The 19899-nt window shown below is 41.7% G+C and overlaps 1 protein-coding gene across 1 annotated transcript; it reads left to right on the top strand.

Annotated features, from left to right (window-relative positions):
• The first annotated feature begins 8786 nt into the window (after nt 1-8786).
• On the top strand, nt 8787-18100 carry LOC149502385 (zinc finger MYM-type protein 1-like). The gene is made up of 2 exons (XM_089729994.1): nt 8787-9968; nt 18011-18100. Exons 1-2 carry the CDS (start codon nt 8832-8834, stop codon nt 18098-18100), a joined length of 1227 nt encoding a protein of 408 aa, XP_089586120.1. The 5' UTR covers nt 8787-8831.
• Nucleotides 18101-19899: the final 1799 nt, after the last annotated feature.

A 19899-nucleotide genomic window follows, 5' to 3' on the forward strand; every position in this document is an offset into this window, starting at 1 on the left:
ATAAATACGTAGTAGATATACATACATATGTAATAAGTGCATAGTCATTGTGATAACAAAAACAAAAAGAGCCACCAATGGCATTTAGATGTCTTAAATTTATCGTCACACATGTGAGTCTGGCGAAATTGTGTCATATTCAATGAATGCTTTATGTATTATGTAAACTTGAGATGCATTTCACAACTAGTTATTATTTTATAACAATAATGAATTTATTATTAAGGTGATCGTCGTGATCGTCGAACATGATCGATCACGTCGATCGACGTCACATGATCACACGTCACGACGTCACATGATCGTCGAACAGACAAAAGTAGTTAATATTTAAAATAAAATGCAAAGACTATTTTAAACATACTAGTGTTCATCCAATGATAGAAATTCAACAGCAATTAGTAATAGGTACCTTGAGATAATGATTTAGCAATCCACAACCGTATCAACGACGGCTACCTGAATGGTAATAAAAATATTGTATTGTTTGCTAGTTTTTTTACGTATTTCTTATAGTACAGACACTCTTTACACACTATAAACTGATAGAATTTTATATAGGTTTGTACATATATTATTTGTATATTTTTCTATTAAATTTTACAAAATGCCGCCAAAATCGTATCTAAACCTAAATTAACAATATATTTTTATTTTCTACGACATTATAGATTATTATGTTTGTTATCTTAAATACAAAGGACTTATCACATCACCATGTGTGTGTGTGATTCCCAAGACGTTGCGTTGGTTTCAAATTATCAATAGATAATTATAATAGCGTATAAAAAAGTAATTAATGGATTTTTTTGTTCAAATTAGAATCTAAAACTAGATATCTCACTGAATCGGTGCTGTATGTACTGAACCAACCAATGAGCGTACCTACCTAACAGGTGATAACAGACGAGATAGGAGAACTGATAAATGGAATAGCATTGTGAAATGAATGGAAAATGATGATGTAATATTAAAATGTATTGGTAGGTATGTACCAAAATGTAATGTCGCTTACGTTTATTTTATTTAAATTAAATGAATATATTTTCTGAGTATCTTTTTTCACCATTTTAGTATTGATTGGTGGCAGGGCGAAGTGCTAGGCAGTAGGTTTTTTTTTTAAAATGTGGGATTACTGGTTGCCCGGAGACCTTTCCAGTTTCACCAGGACAGGTGGGCGAGCAAAGGTTCAACCGGGAGGGGTGGGATTTGCTAAGAGCTGTCCGAACGCCTCCAAAGGAAACCTAACAACTCAAGAGCAACTGCTTCGCGAGTGAATCTACTACCGGATCGGAATCGCGACCAGCTAAGAAGATCCGGCGAGAAACTCCGCGAGTTGATGCATGGGTTAGGTTGCACGTCGAATTCTTTGCCGAGTTCGATGAGTAGGGTTACCGCATTCCGTAAGCCTGCTCCTAGTGTTAAAGCTGAAGGCGTCTAAGGCAAAGGTTATTATTGGATCTGCAGTATGTACGGGTAGTTACTACTTATTTCTAGCGCAAAACTGTCATGCGATTCAAATAAGTTATTTCGTTCTACAATAAAAATCTACAATATACTTCGTCTGCTACTTAACATCAGACGAAGTCTGTAGCCTATCTACCTGTCTAGTACGACCATAGAAGCTTGGTTAAAAAAACTCAGATCTCACACTTTCTCAATAGGAATGATAATCTTAATGTGTTTATTTTGAGTGATCATCTATATGTACATAGCAAATACCTTATAATCAATTAACGTTATCTCCTTTAAGAAATCTACTTACTCGACGTAAAAAGTTCAAGGTCCCGCGGTAGGGCCAAGAAACGCTGGTTGAATGTGATAAATAGTATAAGAGGAGAATAACCTCACCCAGAAGGAAGCCGAAGACCAGAAAAAGTGGATGAGCTTAAGTAGGAAAGCGGACCCTGGCACTAGATTGGGAAAAAGCTAGTAAGCAGAAGATTAAAAAGAACTATTTGTGAAAATCATATCGAAAATAGTTGCTGGATATAACTTTATAAAAAAAAATGGAATAGAGAGTGGCTGCAACGTATTTTTCTAAAGGTGGCATTCCAAAACGGATTCATGGTGTTCTTTGTGTTTTAAATATCCCTGTTATTTGATCTAAAAGAAATACCCTTCTGTCTACCTTATAATATGATAATTATATAATTTGTTTTACTATACCAAATTATAAAAAGAATGTATTAGTTGTTAGGAATATTTTACGATAAAAGTATTGATGATTTAATGTTTAAACGTAGGTACCATCAAGTTAATTCGCTTACGTCAAGTTATCACTCCGGTGCACGATAAACGATTATACCTACAAACGTGTCACACTTCGCACACGTCTGCAAAAAAAACCAGTACGAATGAAGAATTTAAACAACATATCTCGCTGAATAAATTGCTTTTACACGAAACACGTACTGACAGGTAGGTGAGCACGTCATCGCATTAATTTACTGGTGGTAGGACCTCTTGTGAGTCTGCACAGGTAGGTACCGTCACCCCGCCTATTTCTGCCGTGAAACAGTAATGCGTTTCGGTTTGAAGGGTCGGGCAGCCGTTGTAACCATACTGAGACCTTAGAACTTAAATCTCAAGGTAGGTGGCGCGCTTACGTCGTAGATGTCTATGGGCTCCAGTAACCACTTAATACCAGGTGACTGTGAGCTCGTCCACCCATCTAAACAAAAAAAAAAAATTGTAGCTAGTTCACTTCTAGATAAAACTCACGACTTCTGTGAGTGACCCTGAACTATAAACCATTACTCGCACTGAACTACTATTACGATTTCTCGCGTACCATGACACTACAACAAGCAGGCGGTAAAATTGTTACAGGGTAACCCGTTAGTATTATGGTCTGTTCAGCCATTTATCCAGACTCTTTAAATAACATGATTGTTGATCCATCCCCTAAGCCTTCAACCCTTTCATGTATTTAAACAATACGTTAGGGTTTGTCCGCGAACAAGCCTGATAAGTATTTTCTTAGGTTCTTGTGAGTCATAATTAAATATATTTTAATTAAATATAGGAAACATAGATAGTTGTAATTACAACGCAAAAATAAACAGTTCAAAGTAGTTTTAATTAAGAAGTATTTAGTAAGTGAACAGTGAGAATGTGATGTCAAGTTTTCTTTGCGTTGGTAGGTGAAAGTTTAACCGACTAAAATCCGCTGTCGCTCAAGAGCCCGTGTCTGATGATGACATAAAACTCACACGAGGTTGGCTATGGACACTTACTAACCGCCACAACCGCCGATCCAAAGCCCGCCTAGAAGAAAGAAGTACTTTTTTTTATTGCTTAGATAGGTGGACCAGCTCACTGCCCACCTGGTGTTAAGTGGTTACTGGAGCCCATTGATATCTACAATCAACTGCCGCCACCCACCTTGAGACATGAGTTGTAAGGTCTCAGTACAGTTACAACGGCTGCCCCGCCCTTCAAACCGAAACGCATTACTGCTTCACAGCAGAAATAGGCAGGGTGGTGGTACCTATCCGTGCGGCTCACAATAGGTCCTACCACCAGTAAAAAATATAATAGGTCTTATAATAGGTCTTTTCCCATGAAGGCAGGCAGGCAGCGGCTTGGCTCTGGCCCTGGCATTACTGTCGTCCATGAGCGACGGTAACCACTCACCATCAGGTGGGTCGAATGCTCGTCTGCCTGCTTGGCAATAAAAAGTATATAAAAAAGTTGTAATATATAAAGTTTTTTAATTTCGCGGAAATGTTCTTGTTTTTGTCTATATCTATACTAATATTATAAAGAGGAAAGATTTGTTTGTTTGTTTGTTTCGAATAGGCTCCGAAACTACTGGACCGATTTGAAAAATTATTTTTCCATTAGAAGCCGACACTGTCCCTGATGAACATAGGCTACTTTTTTTAATTTTCTTTTAATATATTTTTGTGGTTTCATGTGTGTTTTAATGTTTCCGAAGCGAAGCGAGGGCGGGTCGCTAGTATCTCATAAATCTTATTGATACTAAGCAATTATCATTATGTCTACCTATGTTTATCAAAGAAGTGGATACGTGGATAGGCGAGCTTACATTACGGACGGCCTGATGGTGGCTACCGAAGCTCACAAACACTACCACGATAATGTATCTAGGAACACATGAGTTCGTAATCTAAATTACAAAAATTACAATCGAATCACGAAACCTAAGGTAGGTTGATTACTTTGACGGGAAATAGGCAAGAAAATAAAGCCTTCATGACGGGCTGACAAGTAAACGACTATTTCAATACTGAATTTCATCATGAAAATGCTTGAAGATTTTTTATTGCTTAGATGGGTGGACGATCTCACTGCCCACCTGGTGTTAAGTGGTTACCGGAACCCATAAACCCCTACGACGTAAGTGCCGCGTACAATCTCGAGACATGCGTTCTTAAGTCTTAGTTTTTACAGTAAGGTCTTAAGGTCTAATGTTTTGTAGTTTTCGTAATATGAATATTAGTCTTGTTTTAATGTGCATTTAGCTTCTTTTTTTTTTAATCCTACCTATGCCGATAGCCTTGAGAGGCTATTTCAGCTTCGCCCAAACATGTAGGTGAGCTCACGAGGCTCAAACCGGAGTGTTGCTAAGACTGTCCCTAGCAAGAGCAGTGTTTCGCAGAATATACCATCGGATCGGAAATGCGACCCACTGAGAAGATCCGACGAGAAAGTCAGTGGGCTGTGTATATGGGTGAATTCGCTCATCGAGCCCTTCGTCGCAAGCGACGGGTTCGACGAGTACCTAAAAGCACCGCTAATGGATCGGGAGGATCCGTAATTACGTGTTTTGGGCGAAGTCGACTATTTATCATTCGGTTTACAGGATCGGGTATATAATTCCCAGCGGCCACGACAAGAGGGTTCTCATGTCGTGCCGCCTTCTCAAAATGGCGCAATGCATTTAGTGTTGGCAGTTTATCCGACTATGCGTGCCGCTCTTCATCCACAACAGCCCTGTGCGCATAATCCAACTCGCACTAGCTTAAGTTTTTTTTTTTGTACTATTCTCAATACATCCTCCTTTACGTACATCCTTAATGAGTTTTTAATAATAAATATATTAGTTAAATTATTAGATTTTATCGTGAAGTACAACTGTTAAAATAAAGCATTCGTTCCATTTGAATTTAAAATGTATACGGAACAAAGTACAAGGTGATAACAAATCGACTAATATTTAATTTCTTTGATTAAAAAGACACTTTATTAAGTATTACCATAAATAAATATCGTTACAAGAAAAACATCGTTTTCTTGGTCGTTATAATAATATTATGTAACATTTATTGCGTTCGTCTGTTCTTACATTTACAAAACTGTGGTCCTAACCCATGAATCAGCTCGCTGAGTTTCTCGCCGGATCTTCTCAGCGGGTCGCGATTCCGATCCGGTAGTAGATTCATTCGCGAAGCAGCGGCTCTTGAGCTGTTAGGTCTCCTTCGGAAGCGCTCGGGTAGCTGTTAGCAAATCCCACCCCTCCTGGCTGAGCCTTTGCTCGCCCACCTGTCCTGGTGAAACTGGAAAGGCCTCCGGGCCACTAGTGATCATTCAATCATAAAAAAAAAAAAAAAAAAAACTGTGATTCAAAATAATAGCCGTTGGCTTTAAGGTACACCTTTAAATGTAGGTAGGCTTTCGGTAGGCAGCGGCTTGGCTCTGCCCCTGGCATTGCTGAAGTCCATGGGCGACGGTAACCACTCACCATCAGGTGGGCCGTATGCTCCTCGTCTGCCTACAAGGGCAATAAAAAAAAATGAGTGGCCAAACAAAGTTGAAACGCCCACTGTTGTATTGGAAAAATTCGTTACTGCCAATGCTAAGGAATGTTTTACGGGCCGCAAATTATAATGACGTTCAGAATATATCAGATTAATATTAAAGCTATACGACAACCCGTCTTCAGCTCTGATGAAGGCAGAAACTTTAATTTCCAGCCACTTTTTTTTGCTTAAGTAGATGAATGAGCGCACGGCCCGTCTTGTGTTAAATGGTTACCGGAGCTCATAGACGTGAACCTACGTGAATGCCGCTACACACCTTGTGACATGAGATCTAAGATCTGAGATCCACTACTATCAGACGAGATGATATTTCATGAAATATCGTTGCGTCTATTTGCGTCAAATTGGCAAGGTAAACAAAAATTATAAGTACGTGTCGCAATACCCCAAATAAAAATGTACCCCTACAAAAGTCATGGTCACTGTTTGGTGGTCTAGTGTCGTCATAATTCATCACAGCTTCTAACATTATGGCACCAGCATTACTGTGAAGAACTATACACAAAGATGGAAAAGCTTGCGAATTTCCGGCCTACCTTGGTAAATCACTAAATAATCTTGGTAAATCCTCTGCTCCTGCATGAAAACACTTGACCTCATACGGCACATCAGACCGTTTCCAAGCTACAAGGGCTCTAGGGTTAGAAGTTTTGCGTCATCCACTGTACTCACTAGATCCAGCGCTGACAGACTTCTACATTTCCAAAATTTTGGAAAAATTCTTGGCAAGGAAAATACCTGGGGGCAATACAAAATGCCTTTGAAGAATTTTTGGCTTCCGTACGTAAGCTTGACTTCTTCAAAAAGTTCAATGAAAAATACCACTGAGTTGGTAGATATACATCGATACCAAAAAATATAAAAAAAAAAAATTTTAACTTCCTGTACTAAACGTCTACTAAACAGCAATACTTACAGGGCAAAAACCCAATATTATTAAACTTCAGAGTTAAGCAAACGCTTCGAAAGTATCTTTAAGCTAACAGAAAGCAAAAGATTTCATAACTTTTCCTCCGTGAACTTACCAAGCTGTGCTCTAAGCAAAACTTCGACAAAAGTTAATCAAGCTACTTTTAATTCTTCAAGAAATGCCACGCGATCCATCGATAATATTGAAAAATAAAGAATTTTCCATTTCTCATTCAATTTGGAAATTAGGTCACAGCCAAGTAATTTCGGCTTTAAATCAACCTCGGTAAACAGGTTACTTATGGAGAAGTACCTTTAGAAATAGATAATTATTACTTCATTCAGACAAAAAGTGTTTTAAATGATATTAAAAACCGTACGATAAATTTATAAGAAAGTTGACAGCCAAACTATTACTATCAGTACTCTCACACAAACACTTTTTAGTTAACATTGAATCTCAAATATTTTTTTCCATAGGCAACTATATTTTAATGTAGCTTTCCAGGTAAAGAGTAACAAACTATACTAAGTCTACAGGGAGCATTAATAAGAACATCAAATAAATACAACATAGTTTTTTACCTACCTAATCGTTGGTAGCCTAATGGGCTATTCCAGCTGCTCTCAGAGTAGTAGGTGAGCTCACGGGTAAAACCTGGATCAATTCACTAACACTTGCGCTAGCGAGAATAGTACTTCGCTGAACCTACCTCGAAGCGGAATCGCGACCCATAGAAGATCCGGCGAGTAACTCAGTGGGTTGTGTTTATGAGCTAGGTTGTACGTGGTATGTGGATTTGTAGGGTCCGACAAGGCATGTTTTGGGAGACGGCGGCTTAGGGTGGTTCCACCGCTTTCGTAGGATATGTAGTTAGAAGCGGTCACAATAAGAGATTTAACATGACGCGCCACTTTTTCAAAGAAGCGTTCTGGCCCCGCGGCCGATTACCTAGCCATTGTTGTGATCAAGTAACCGCTCTGACTGGGTTGCCAGTCGGAACCGCCATTCGAGAAGTTGAGGACCAGACGAGATGGAAACAGCTCACGAGACAGGCCACGGTCAAGTTTCAGGGACACGACCTTCAGCAATGAAGAAAGCGATGAAGAAGAAGAAGAAGAAGAATCAGTCGTCATAAAGATCTACATTCATATACATCACATACTCATATAGAACGGTGCTCCGACGGCTATCCTACAGATTGGATAATCTGGAGAGACTTTATGTGTGTACGGACCGCGTGAGAAAACATTACATAGGTTATAACCAGTGGCGTACCTAAGGGGGGGCGGTGGGTGCGGTCCGCACCGGGCGGCACTTACCCTGGGGCGGCATTGTAGCATTTAATTTTAGTTGTTTAAAGCAATTTATTCATTTCATATTTATTTTCTTTCTTGAATAATAAATGATTATTATGATTATTATAAGTTTAATATTTGATTTCTATAAATTATGATTAACTATATGATTTCGAATATTATTCATCGGTGTATATAAATGCATATTAGTGTAAATTTTGAATTCTAATTCAAGAACAAGGTAATAATTTGATTTTATTGTATTCATTAAAATTCTTTGAATTCGTAAAAGTATCTTTTCGATTTTGTTCGGATTTTTTTTTAATATCAGTTTATAAATGTCATTTCTTTTGAAAAGTTTATATGATTACTTTAAAGTAATATATCAATATTTTTTTATTCATCGATTTTTCTTTTGAAAAACAGGGCCGGCAGAAGGCGGTCTGCTAGGTCTGCAAAGCATTAGGGCGCCGGCATAAGAACTATCTTTTTCAAACAACAAAATCTAAACGAGACAAAACAAAAATACTGATGAAGTTACAATTTCAGAACTCGCAAATACATAAATATTCTCAGTCCGTTTTGAAGAATTGTATTTGGATTGATAAATTGCTTATAAACCATTTTGTTCATTAGCGATTCAATCTTTTAACAGTGGAGAGTGAAACAAATTATTAGGGTGCAAGTGCATTTTGAGAATTTATAATGTTAAGCATATTGTATTACGTATTGTAGATATAGATATTATTCAGCGAAGTAAAATGACTCTGCCGTTTTCTATACATATTATACTATTTATTTCGACAAGTTATATTTTTATTATATATCCCTAGGATGAAACGAGTAAAAGAAAGCGGTGCGTCATTTAGAAAGAAAAGGGAGGAAATACCGATTAAAAACACTGGAGCACTACTCAAATACATCTCTCATAAGCCAAATTCTAGTTCTTTTAGTATTGTTGCCTCAAATACGGGTGAAGATGCAGCGCTCGAAGGCGAAAAAACATTTACCAATGTTCTTCAAGAGGAAAGACCTGCTTCACACACTGGCGAAGAAGTAGAAAGTTTATCAAGTCTTGATGAAGAATCTGCTGCACAAATTATTCTGTCTGTTTCTATGAAAGATATTGGATTATGGCCTAACAAAATTGACGACAATACAAGAGTATTTCTGGTACGTCAAGGTCCCTTTTTAATTCAAAATTTAGACGCCGACTTCAGCGAAGGAATAAAACGTTCTAATAATACAAGCAAAGCCAAAGGTGAAACAAGAATACTGAGTCGGGACTGGTTTTTTCAAATTTTGCCTAATGGCGAAAAGCTCTTAAGATCGTGGATGGTATATTCACCATCGAAGAAAAGTATTTATTGTTTCTGCTGCAAACTGTTTGATAATCTTTGTCAAGCAGGTTTTAATACGGAAAATGGTTTTAACAAATGGTGGAAACTTAATCCTAAAATTAGTCAACATGAGGTTAGTCCGCTGCACATGCGATCATATTACAAATGGAAGGAATTAGAAATAAGACTTGGAAGTAGAGCAACTATTGACAAACTACAACAACAGAATATTGATAAAGAAATAAAAAAATGGAAGGAAATTCTAACAAGAATACTTGATATAATTAGATTCTTAGCAAAACAAAATTTGGCATCTCGAGGACATCGTGAAAGTGTTCATCAGGAAAACATCGACTTACTGGAAAATAGAGGAAATTTTCTCGAGGTTGTTGACTTATTGGCTAAGTACGACCCAGTATTACGAGAACATGTAATAAAAATTAAGATGGGTAATAAATATAGTCTCTCTTATTTGTCGTCGAAGATTCAGAACGAATTCATAAAGCTATTGGGAGGCGCAGTCAGAAAAACAATTATGGATCAAATAAAGCAGGCTAAATACTTTTGTATTATATTTGATAGCACTCCTGACATTTCACACAAAGATCAACCCAGTCAAACTATTAGACATGTAGTTCAAACTCGCATTAACGAAATAAATCCAAATGCAGAATTTGTAGCATGTACAAATCATTCCTTAAACCTGGCATGTTTGCACGCAGCTTCTCATTCCGATAGAGGCACCCGTCACGTGCGGACGTGCTCATCGACCACTCGATCGCCCGGTCTTTGTTCGCCCGGCTTTTGTTAGCCCGGCCATTGTTCGCGCGGCCTGTGTTCGTGGTACATCTGCCGACCAAGTGCTCTTCCTGGAAGTTTTTATTTCTTTTGTTTCCTTTTGTTGTTTCTGTGTTCGTGGTACATCTGCCGACAAACTGTTTTCCTGGAAGTGGTTAATTGTTCAGTTTCTTTTTGTTATTTCCGTTTTGTTGTATTTTTTCTTTGTCCTGTAGTAATCGTGCCGCATCGCCACCTGTGTTCAATAGAACCGCTCAGGTCCGAGAAGTTGGGGCCTCGCCGCAAGGCGAGTGTTTTCAAGACCCGGGGCCGCCCCACCTGGGCACTCAGCGATCATGGACGCTGTATTCGCGGAATTCCTCCGACTTCGCCACCCACAGCTCGCCTCAGAGTTTCTGGCCTTCAAGGCCGATCACATCGCGAGCCCTCTCGTGGACTCCGCCGAGCTCGCTGCTCCTGCGTCGCCTGTACCTGCGTGCAAAGCTTCTGCATCGAGCACCGCAGCCTCCGTCGTGCCTGCCGTTCCCGCGTCGCCTATACTGGCGAGTAAAACTGCTGCGTCGTCCGCCGTGGCCACCGTTCCAGCAGCGCGATCATCGGCAGCCTGCGTCGTGCCCTCCAAAACACCTGCTCGTAGGTCACCTGCGCCCGCCTCCTCGTCCTCCGACTCTGACTCGGAGATGGAGGTCGACCTCGCTCCCGCCTCATCGACGGATGGATTCACCCTGGTACAAAAGGGTAAGAAGCGTGCCGCGGAGCCTCGAGCTCCCGCGGCCGCTAAAATTAGCAAAGCCGCGAACGCGTCGCGCCCCCGCCCTCAGACTCCCGTTGCGCCTCCAGCCCGTGCCACTCCGTCGCCGCGTCCGGTGGCACAAAATAAAACCCAGACCCCTCCCCCGGTAATCCTCCAAGAGAAGGCAGCTTGGGATCGAGTCTCCCTGGCCCTTAAGGCCAAAAATATCAACTTCACGAATGCCCGTAACCTCGCGAACGGCATTCAAATTAAGGTTCGAACACCCGACGACCATAGGGCCCTCTCTTCTTACCTCCGTAAGGAGCGTATAAGTTTCCACACGTATACGCTCCAGGAGGAGCGCGAACTCCGTGTCGTCATACGTGGCATCCCTAAAGAGTTGGATGCCGAGCTAGTCAAGGCCGACCTTCTCGAACAAGGCCTACCGGTTAACTCCGTACACCGCATGCACACAGGTCGCGGAAGGGAGCCATATAACATGGTTCTCGTCGCCCTCCAGCCTACCCCCGAGGGTAAGCAAATATTCAACATCCGAATGGTCTGTAGCCTTTCCGGAATCGCCGTCGAAACCCCACACAAGAAAGGCACACCTAGCCAGTGCCATAACTGCCAATTATACGGGCATTCTTCCCGTAACTGTCACGCGCGCCCCCGATGCGTCAAGTGTTTAGGAGATCACGCCACGGCCCTCTGCACTCGCGATCAAAAAACCGCGACGGAACCGCCTAGCTGCGTCCTGTGTCGTACACAGGGTCACCCCGCAAATTACCGCGGATGCCCCCGAGCCCCGAAAATAAATCGCCGCGTCGCCCGCCAAAACCGCCTCCGAGCTTCCGGCCCAGACATCAAAGCCTCGGCACCCTCTGTGTCGCAGGCTAAGCCAGCGTTCGTTCCGGCGCCGGTGCCCAGTGTCTCGGCTTGGGCGAAACCGCTGCCGTACACGAACACGGTTACAACTCACTCCTCCGTGGTTCGTCCCGCCCCCGCAACTCGTCCCTCTCCCGCGACTTGCCCTCCAACCGCGTCCGACAACCTCGCTTTAGCGATCGACTTCTTTCAGTCGATCAACTTTGAGCGCGTTAACGCTTTGGGCGACGCCATTCGCGCTGCCTCCACTGCACAACACTTTATCGCCGTTGTGCAGGAATACGCCGACGTATACGCGTCATTAAATACGTACGTCCTCCCCTCACTCCGCCGGTAATCAATGGCGTATATAAGTAGAATAAAGCCCCTATCCGTAACGATAGGATTTTTTAACGCTTACGGTCTCGCAAATCAACGTGATCAGGTTTCTGACTTTTTGCGTGACCATCAAATTGATATCTTTTTAGTGCAGGAGACCCTACTTAAGCCCGCACGCCGTGACCCTAAAATCGCGAACTATAACATGGTCAGGAACGACAGGCTCTCTGCTCGTGGTGGTGGTACCGTCATTTACTATAGAAGAGCCCTGCATTGCGTCCCGCTCGATCCTCCCACGCTCGCTAATATCGAAGCATCAGTGTGCCGAATCTCACTGACGGGACACGCGCCGATCGTTATCACGTCCGTTTATCTTCCACCGGATAAGATCGTTCTAAGCAGTGATATCGAGGCGCTGCTCGGCATGGGGAGCTCTGTCATTCTGGCGGGCGACCTAAATTGTAAACACATCAGGTGGAACTCACACACCACAACCCCGAATGGCAGGCGGCTTGACGCGTTAGTCGATGATCTCGCCTTCGATATCGTCGCTCCGCTAACACCGACTCACTACCCGCTAAATATCGCGCATCGCCCGGATATACTCGACATAGCGTTATTAAAAAACGTAACTCTGCGCTTACACTCGATCGAAGTAGTTTCAGAGTTAGATTCAGACCACCGTCCCGTCGTTATGAAGCTCGGTCGCGCTCCCGACTCCGTTCCCGTCACGAGGACTGTGGTGGATTGGCACACGCTGGGCATCAGCCTGGCTGAATCTGATCCACCATCGCTCCCGTTTAACCCGGACTCTACCCCGTCTCCTCAGGATACCGCTGAAGCCATAGACATCTTAACGTCACACATCACCTCAACATTAGATAGATCATCGAAACAAGTTGTAGCGGAGGATTTCCTTCACCGCTTCAAATTGTCCGATGATATTAGGGAACTCCTTAGAGCTAAGAACGCCTCGATACGCGCCTACGACAGGTATCCTACCGCGGAAAATCGTATTCGAATGCGTGCCCTACAACGCGACGTAAAGTCTCGCATCGCCGAAGTCCGAGATGCCAGATGGTCTGATTTCTTAGAAGGACTCGCGCCCTCCCAAAGGTCTTACTACCGCTTAGCTCGTACTCTCAAATCGGATACGGTAGTAACTATGCCCCCCCTCGTAGGCCCCTCAGGCCGACTCGCGGCGTTTGATGATGATGAAAAAGCAGAGTTGCTGGCCGATACATTGCAAACCCAGTGCACGCCCAGCACTCAATCCGTGGACCCTGTTCATGTAGAATTAGTAGACAGTGAGGTAGAACGCAGAGTCTCCTTGCCACCCTCGGATGCGTTACCACCCGTCACCCCGATGGAAGTTAAAGACTTGATCAAAGACCTACGTCCTCGCAAGGCTCCCGGTTCCGACGGTATATCCAACCGCGTTATTAAACTTCTACCCGTCCAACTCATCGTGATGTTGGCATCTATTTTCAATGCCGCTATGGCGAACTGTATCTTTCCCGCGGTGTGGAAAGAAGCGGACGTTATCGGCATACATAAACCCGGTAAACCAAAAAATCATCCGACGAGCTACCGCCCGATTAGCCTCCTCATGTCTCTAGGCAAACTGTATGAGCGTCTGCTCTACAAACGCCTCAGAGACTTCGTCTCATCCAAGGGCATTCTCATCGATGAACAATTCGGATTCCGTACAAATCACTCATGCGTTCAACAGGTGCACCGCCTCACGGAGCACATTCTTGTGGGGCTTAATCGACCAAAACCGTTATACACGGGAGCTCTCTTCTTCGACGTCGCAAAAGCGTTCGACAAAATCTGGCACAACGGTTTGATTTTCAAACTATTCAACATGGGTGTGCCGGATAGTCTCGTGCTCATCATACGGGACTTCTTGTCGAACCGCTCTTTTCGATATCGAGTCGAGGGAACCCGCTCCTCCCCACGACCTCTCACAGCTGGAGTCCCGCAAGGCTCTGTCCTTTCACCCCTCCTATTTAGCTTATTCGTTAACGATATTCCCCGGTCGCCGCCGACCCATTTAGCTTTATTCGCCGACGACACGACTGTTTACTATTCCAGTAGAAACAAGTCCCTAATCGCGAAGAAGCTTCAGAGCGCAGCCCTAGCCCTAGGACAGTGGTTCCGAAAATGGCGCATAGACATCAACCCAGCGAAAAGTACTGCGGTGCTATTTCAGAGGGGAAGCTCCCCACGGATTTCCTCCCGTATTAGGAGGAGGAATCTCACACCCCCGATTACTCTCTTTAGTCAATCCATACCCTGGGCCAGGAAGGTCAAGTACCTGGGCGTTACCCTGGATGCATCGATGACATTCCGCCCGCATATAAAATCAGTCCGTGACCGTGCCGCGTTTATTCTCGGTAGACTCTACCCCATGATCTGTAAGCGGAGTAAAATGTCCCTTCGGAACAAGGTGACACTTTACAAAACTTGCATAAGGCCCGTCATGACTTACGCGAGTGTGGTGTTCGCTCACGCGGCCCGCACACACATAGACACCCTCCAATCCCTACAATCCCGCTTTTGCAGGTTAGCTGTCGGGGCTCCGTGGTTCGTGAGGAACGTTGACCTACACGACGACCTGGGCCTCGAATCAATTCGGAAATACATGAAGTCAGCGTCGGAACGATACTTCGATAAGGCTATGCGTCATGATAATCGCCTTATCGTTGCCGCCGCTGACTACTCCCCGAATCCTGATCATGCAGGAGCCAGTCACCGTCGACGCCCTAGACACGTCCTTACGGATCCATCAGATCCAATAACCTTTGCACTAGACGCCTTCAGCTCTAGGAGCAGGCTTAGGGACCTCGGTAACCGTACTCGTCGAACTCGACAAAGAGTTCGCCGTGCAACCTAACCCATGAATCAGCTCGCTGAGTTTCTCGCCGGATCTTCTCAGCGGGTCGCGATTCCGATCCGGTAGTAGATTCATTCGCGAAGCAGCTACTCTTGAGTTGTTAGGTCTCCTTCGGAGGCGCTCGGGCAGCTGTTAGCAAATCCCACCCCTCCTGGCTGAGCCTTTGCTCGCCCACCTGTCCTGGTGAAACTGGAAAGGCCTCCGGGCCACCAGTAATCCTACAATCATAAAAAAAAAAAAAAAAAAAAAAAAACGCAGCTTCTACAGCTATCAATTCCATCACATTTTTTGGAACTATCGAACAGTTGTTTTCGTTGTTTTCTTCTTCCACTCATAAATGGAATGTTTTACTTTCGGTCACTGGTCAAGGTGTTAAACGTAGTGTAGAAACTCGCTGGAGCGCTAGAGCTGGAGCGCTAGAGCTGCCGCGGTAACTATAGTAAAAAAACATTTTTTTTACATTTTAAGCGCTTTGGACAAATTGACATCTGAAGAAGAAAATAGTAAAACGCGATCAGATGCTGGAGTATTACTCAATTCTATGCAATCTTTTTCTTTTCTATGTTTCCTTCATTTATGGGAATCCGTTCTTTTGGAAATTAATGACGCTCAAAAATACCTGCAAATAAAGGGGAAAATATTCGTGTATAATACCGTGTAACCTACTAAATGAAGAATTTGAATGTCAAATAAATGATTTGATCGACATTGATAAAGAACAGTTCCATATTGAAAGAAAAAGGATCCAGGTTTTTATGGCTGTATCTACACTAAAAGAAGAGGTAAAACATTAGAAAAACGGGGAGAAGAGCCCTCTTGACCTGCTAAAATTTATTCAGCAGTATAGGTTGGAAAATTCTGTTCCCAACATTGTAATTTTGTTAAGATTTTTTTTAACAATTTCAATCAGTGTCGCTAGTTGCGAAAGAAGCTTCTCAAAATTGAAGTTGATAAAAAATTATCTTCGTTCTACAATGAGTCAATCAAGACTACAAAATCTTGCAATATTGTCAATAGAACAAGAAATTACAAATAATATAAATTTTGAGAGCATTATACACGATTTTTCTAGTATGAAAGCTAGAAGAGTAGATATTATATAAATATGTTTACGAGTGCATACAAATGAGTCTAAAAAAATTTACTCTGTATTAATTAATATTGATTAAATAACTTAATAATTTATTTATGTGTATTAATTTATAGAAACCACTATTTGATTGACTTATAAAAGAAAGGGCGGCAGACTGGAAATCGCCCCGGGCGGCAAAAGTTCTAGGTACGCCACTGGTTGTAACGTATCGAAGTTTTGTAGTGTCCCCTTTTTACGAAGGAACTATACTTCGCTTGCAGACCATGTGGCTACTAAATAAGAATGCAGGTCGGTCGCGGCCTATACTAATGAAGGGACGGAACGTCAACTCTGTGTCGAGGGTTCAAATGAATAACCTACAAATTAAAAAAGTAGCACAATATATGAAAGGGTGAAAGGCTATTCTTCTTCAGCTATTTGAATTGGGTAAGCATAATTGAAGTTCAATTAAAAACATCGAATTGTTGATACTAATGCCGAATAAAATAGACCTTTAATTACAAAGATAAATTTCGCGTATTAAGTGAAATGTCGGTTAAACCAAATTGCCTTTCACCCCTCGATATAAATACATAGGCACGTACCGAAGAAATAGAAACTATTTCAAATCAATCTACTGCTTAATACAATTACAATCAATCGACTATAACGTTTTGAATTTCAATTGACTACAAAACAAAATAATATCCTCCTATCTTGTACGCACTGTATAAAACAAAATTTATATATTAAGATAACGTGAATGATGATATTGCAGTATTTAGTATATTCATATTTCACACTATCGCGGTAAAAGAAGAGTAGATTGTATAATATTTTATCAGCTAACATGGCATGATAAAACTTATGAAAAGCCGTATCATCATAAACCCACATGTATATGGGTTTTTTTTTCTTTCATTCTTTTCCTATTCATGGCTGAGTCTGCGCCCATAGACGACAGCTTTTTTTTCCTACCTAAACTGATAGCCTCGAGAAGCTATTTCAGCGTAACCTTAACTAGTAGGTGAGTTCACGGGGCTCGAACCTGACGACGTCGCTTACCCTAGCAAGAGCCGTGCTTCGCAGAATCTACCACCGGATCGGAAACGCAACCCACTGAGAAGATCCGGCGAGAAAATCAGAGGGCTAGACGACAGCCTGAATATGACGTTACACCGCTGCTCGTTGGACGCTGCGAATGCTCTAACTCCGCTGTCCTTTCCTTAGCGAATCCTGTGACTGTTACGCGTCTCAGTACGTACGTCGCAAAACGTGCATGGCACAAGGTACTTCGGGACTTAAGTTTTGATTATTGTGATGATTTGTTGTTGAAAAGAGTGGGACTAGACGCATTTTAGCATACGGCGTAACGTAACACGCTCGCGGCGAATAGTACCTACATTACGTCTAGTAACATCGGTCAGTACCTCAAACAAGTCGAATCAAATATATTCGAAGCTAAATGTCTTAACGAAGCACTGAAATGCGAATTGATCCGTAGCAGATGGTAAATCTCTATCTGAATATTATGCTAAGAATGATTTAGTTGTGCTTCTGTTGGTATTTTTTATTTTGGAAAGCCGCAACACTCTTTTTGAGACATGAGGTAGAGTATCGATTGTATTGTATAACGGTTAGCCCTGCCTCGAAATAGAAACGCATAACTGCTCCAGGACTGAAATATGTATGATATTGACAAATACCCGTGCGGCCTTACAATACGCCCAATCGCGAAAAGTAGAACAAAGAACAAATTGTCAATAAAAACTTTATAAATGATTAGTTTTTAGTTTAAAAAAATTTGGTTAATAACAAGCGAATGGTTCCGAAAAACAGAGTTCATAAAATTAAATAAAAGACGAAATAGAAGAAGTAGCCGTCACAGACTGCAATAATTGTGAAATATTCAAAGCGTCGTAGATACATTAACATCATATTGAGCATCATATGGAGATTGAGCAGGATTATAACAGCTGCAGTACTGCTGAAGAGAAATCAGGTAGCGAAGACGTGTTCATAAGCTTAATGACTTCCATGATGAAAAACATCTGAAGTATGAAACCTAGGTCTATGTGAAAAACAAACATCCTTGAACCAACAATATAACATATTTTTAAATCTGTCAAATTAAATTCGATTACCGTACGTACACGTTTGGACAGAATGTGAAATTGCCTTTATATTTCTGCGTAATGTTGCAATTCCTAACATTACTTTTCTCCTTTAAAATAGGGTGAGACACGTGCGATCTCTCTTTAGTGTGAGTTGGAAGACAGCTTATTCTTTAATTTGCAATTATGCCTTCAGTAAATTTTATGTATTATCTTTTATTGCCTTAAAAAAGTAGACAGGCATATGACCCATTAAAGTAGCGTCAGAAAGTTACTTCGACAAAGCGGCATGACACGGTAACACTCTTAGCGTGGCGCTAATTTCAAGTACGACCCAGGCGACGGAGCAACGTAAAGTCGCCGTCGTCTGAAACATGTCTTTTCGGATCCTCAGGATTCACACTCGGTGCTTTTAGGCTATTCAAGCACTGAGCGTCCACTCGTGAAGAGTTCTACGAGTGAACTAACTAATAGACACAACCCACTGATTTTCTGGCCAGATGTTCCCAGTGGGTCGCGAGTCCGATCCAGTGGTAGATTTTGCGAAGGAGGTAGGGATTGGATAACCAAGAGAGAGTTTATGTGCCCGAACGCCCATTAAAATTTTATTGCTGAAGTGTTTTACTTATTAGTGTGTTGTTTTTACTTGGTGATATTTATTGCATTTTATTACTGGTGGTAGGACCTCTGGTGAGTCCGCACGGCTCGGTACCACCGCCCCGCCTATTTCTGCCGTGAAGCAGTAATGCGTTTCGGCTTGAAGGGTGGGGCAGCGTTGTAACTATACTGAGACCTTAAAACTTATATCTCAAGGTGTGTGGCGCATTTACGCTGTAGATATCTATGGGTTCCAGTAACCACTTAACACCAGGTGGGCTGTGAGCTCGTCCAACAATCTAAGCAATAAAAAAATAAATAAAAAAAATGTAATTCTCACTCATTTGATTCTAATTAATGTCATAGTAAATTTCATTTTATTGAAATAGTTCCATGGCTTCGGCTTTTTGTTCCCAAAAATTCAGCTGTATGTCCTTAGCTTACTTTGCCAGTTCAATGAAAATTTAAGCAAAAAACAAAATGTTTGAAAGAAGTTTGAAAGTGTAAAGAGTGGCTCACTGAATTTGGACCCCATTTTTTGATTTTCGGATTTTTTTAATTTTTAATTATTTGTTCGTCGTTTGTTAATTAATGCTCGAATGTAAAAATTGTTTGTTCGTCTTTTATTTATTTATAACTAGCTGACCCGGCAGGCTTCGTTGTGCCTCAATCGATAAATAAAAGACCTAAACTTTTGTTTAAAATAAACTTCAAACAAACAAAAGGAATCCGTCCGACGGGGAACATATCAGAGAAAAAACAAAATTGTTATTTTTATTTAATTCCGAGAATTTTCATATTTATTTACTTTTTAAACCTTCTCTGGACTTCCACAAATAATTCAAGGCCAAAATTAGCCACATCGGTCCAGCCATTCTCGAGTTTTAACGAGACAAACGAACAGCAATTCATTTTTAGATATGTATATAGATTAATTAAACAAATGATCACCCTTATGTTGGCCCCCCTTACTAGATATCTTTATTTTTATTACTCAGATTATTTAATTTTGATCAATTATCGTTTGTTCGAAGACTATTGGTGATTGTTCGATCATAAAAACAATTAAATTCCCAATTATTAATTATTTTATATCTAATAAGCAACCATCACCTCACGCCTACATTGCGCATGCGCCGGTTT

The sequence above is a fragment of the Bombyx mandarina genome, chromosome 09 (genome assembly GCF_030267445.1).
Source record: "Bombyx mandarina strain Sakado chromosome 09, ASM3026744v2".
NCBI classification, from domain to species: Eukaryota; Metazoa; Arthropoda; class Insecta; order Lepidoptera; family Bombycidae; genus Bombyx; species Bombyx mandarina.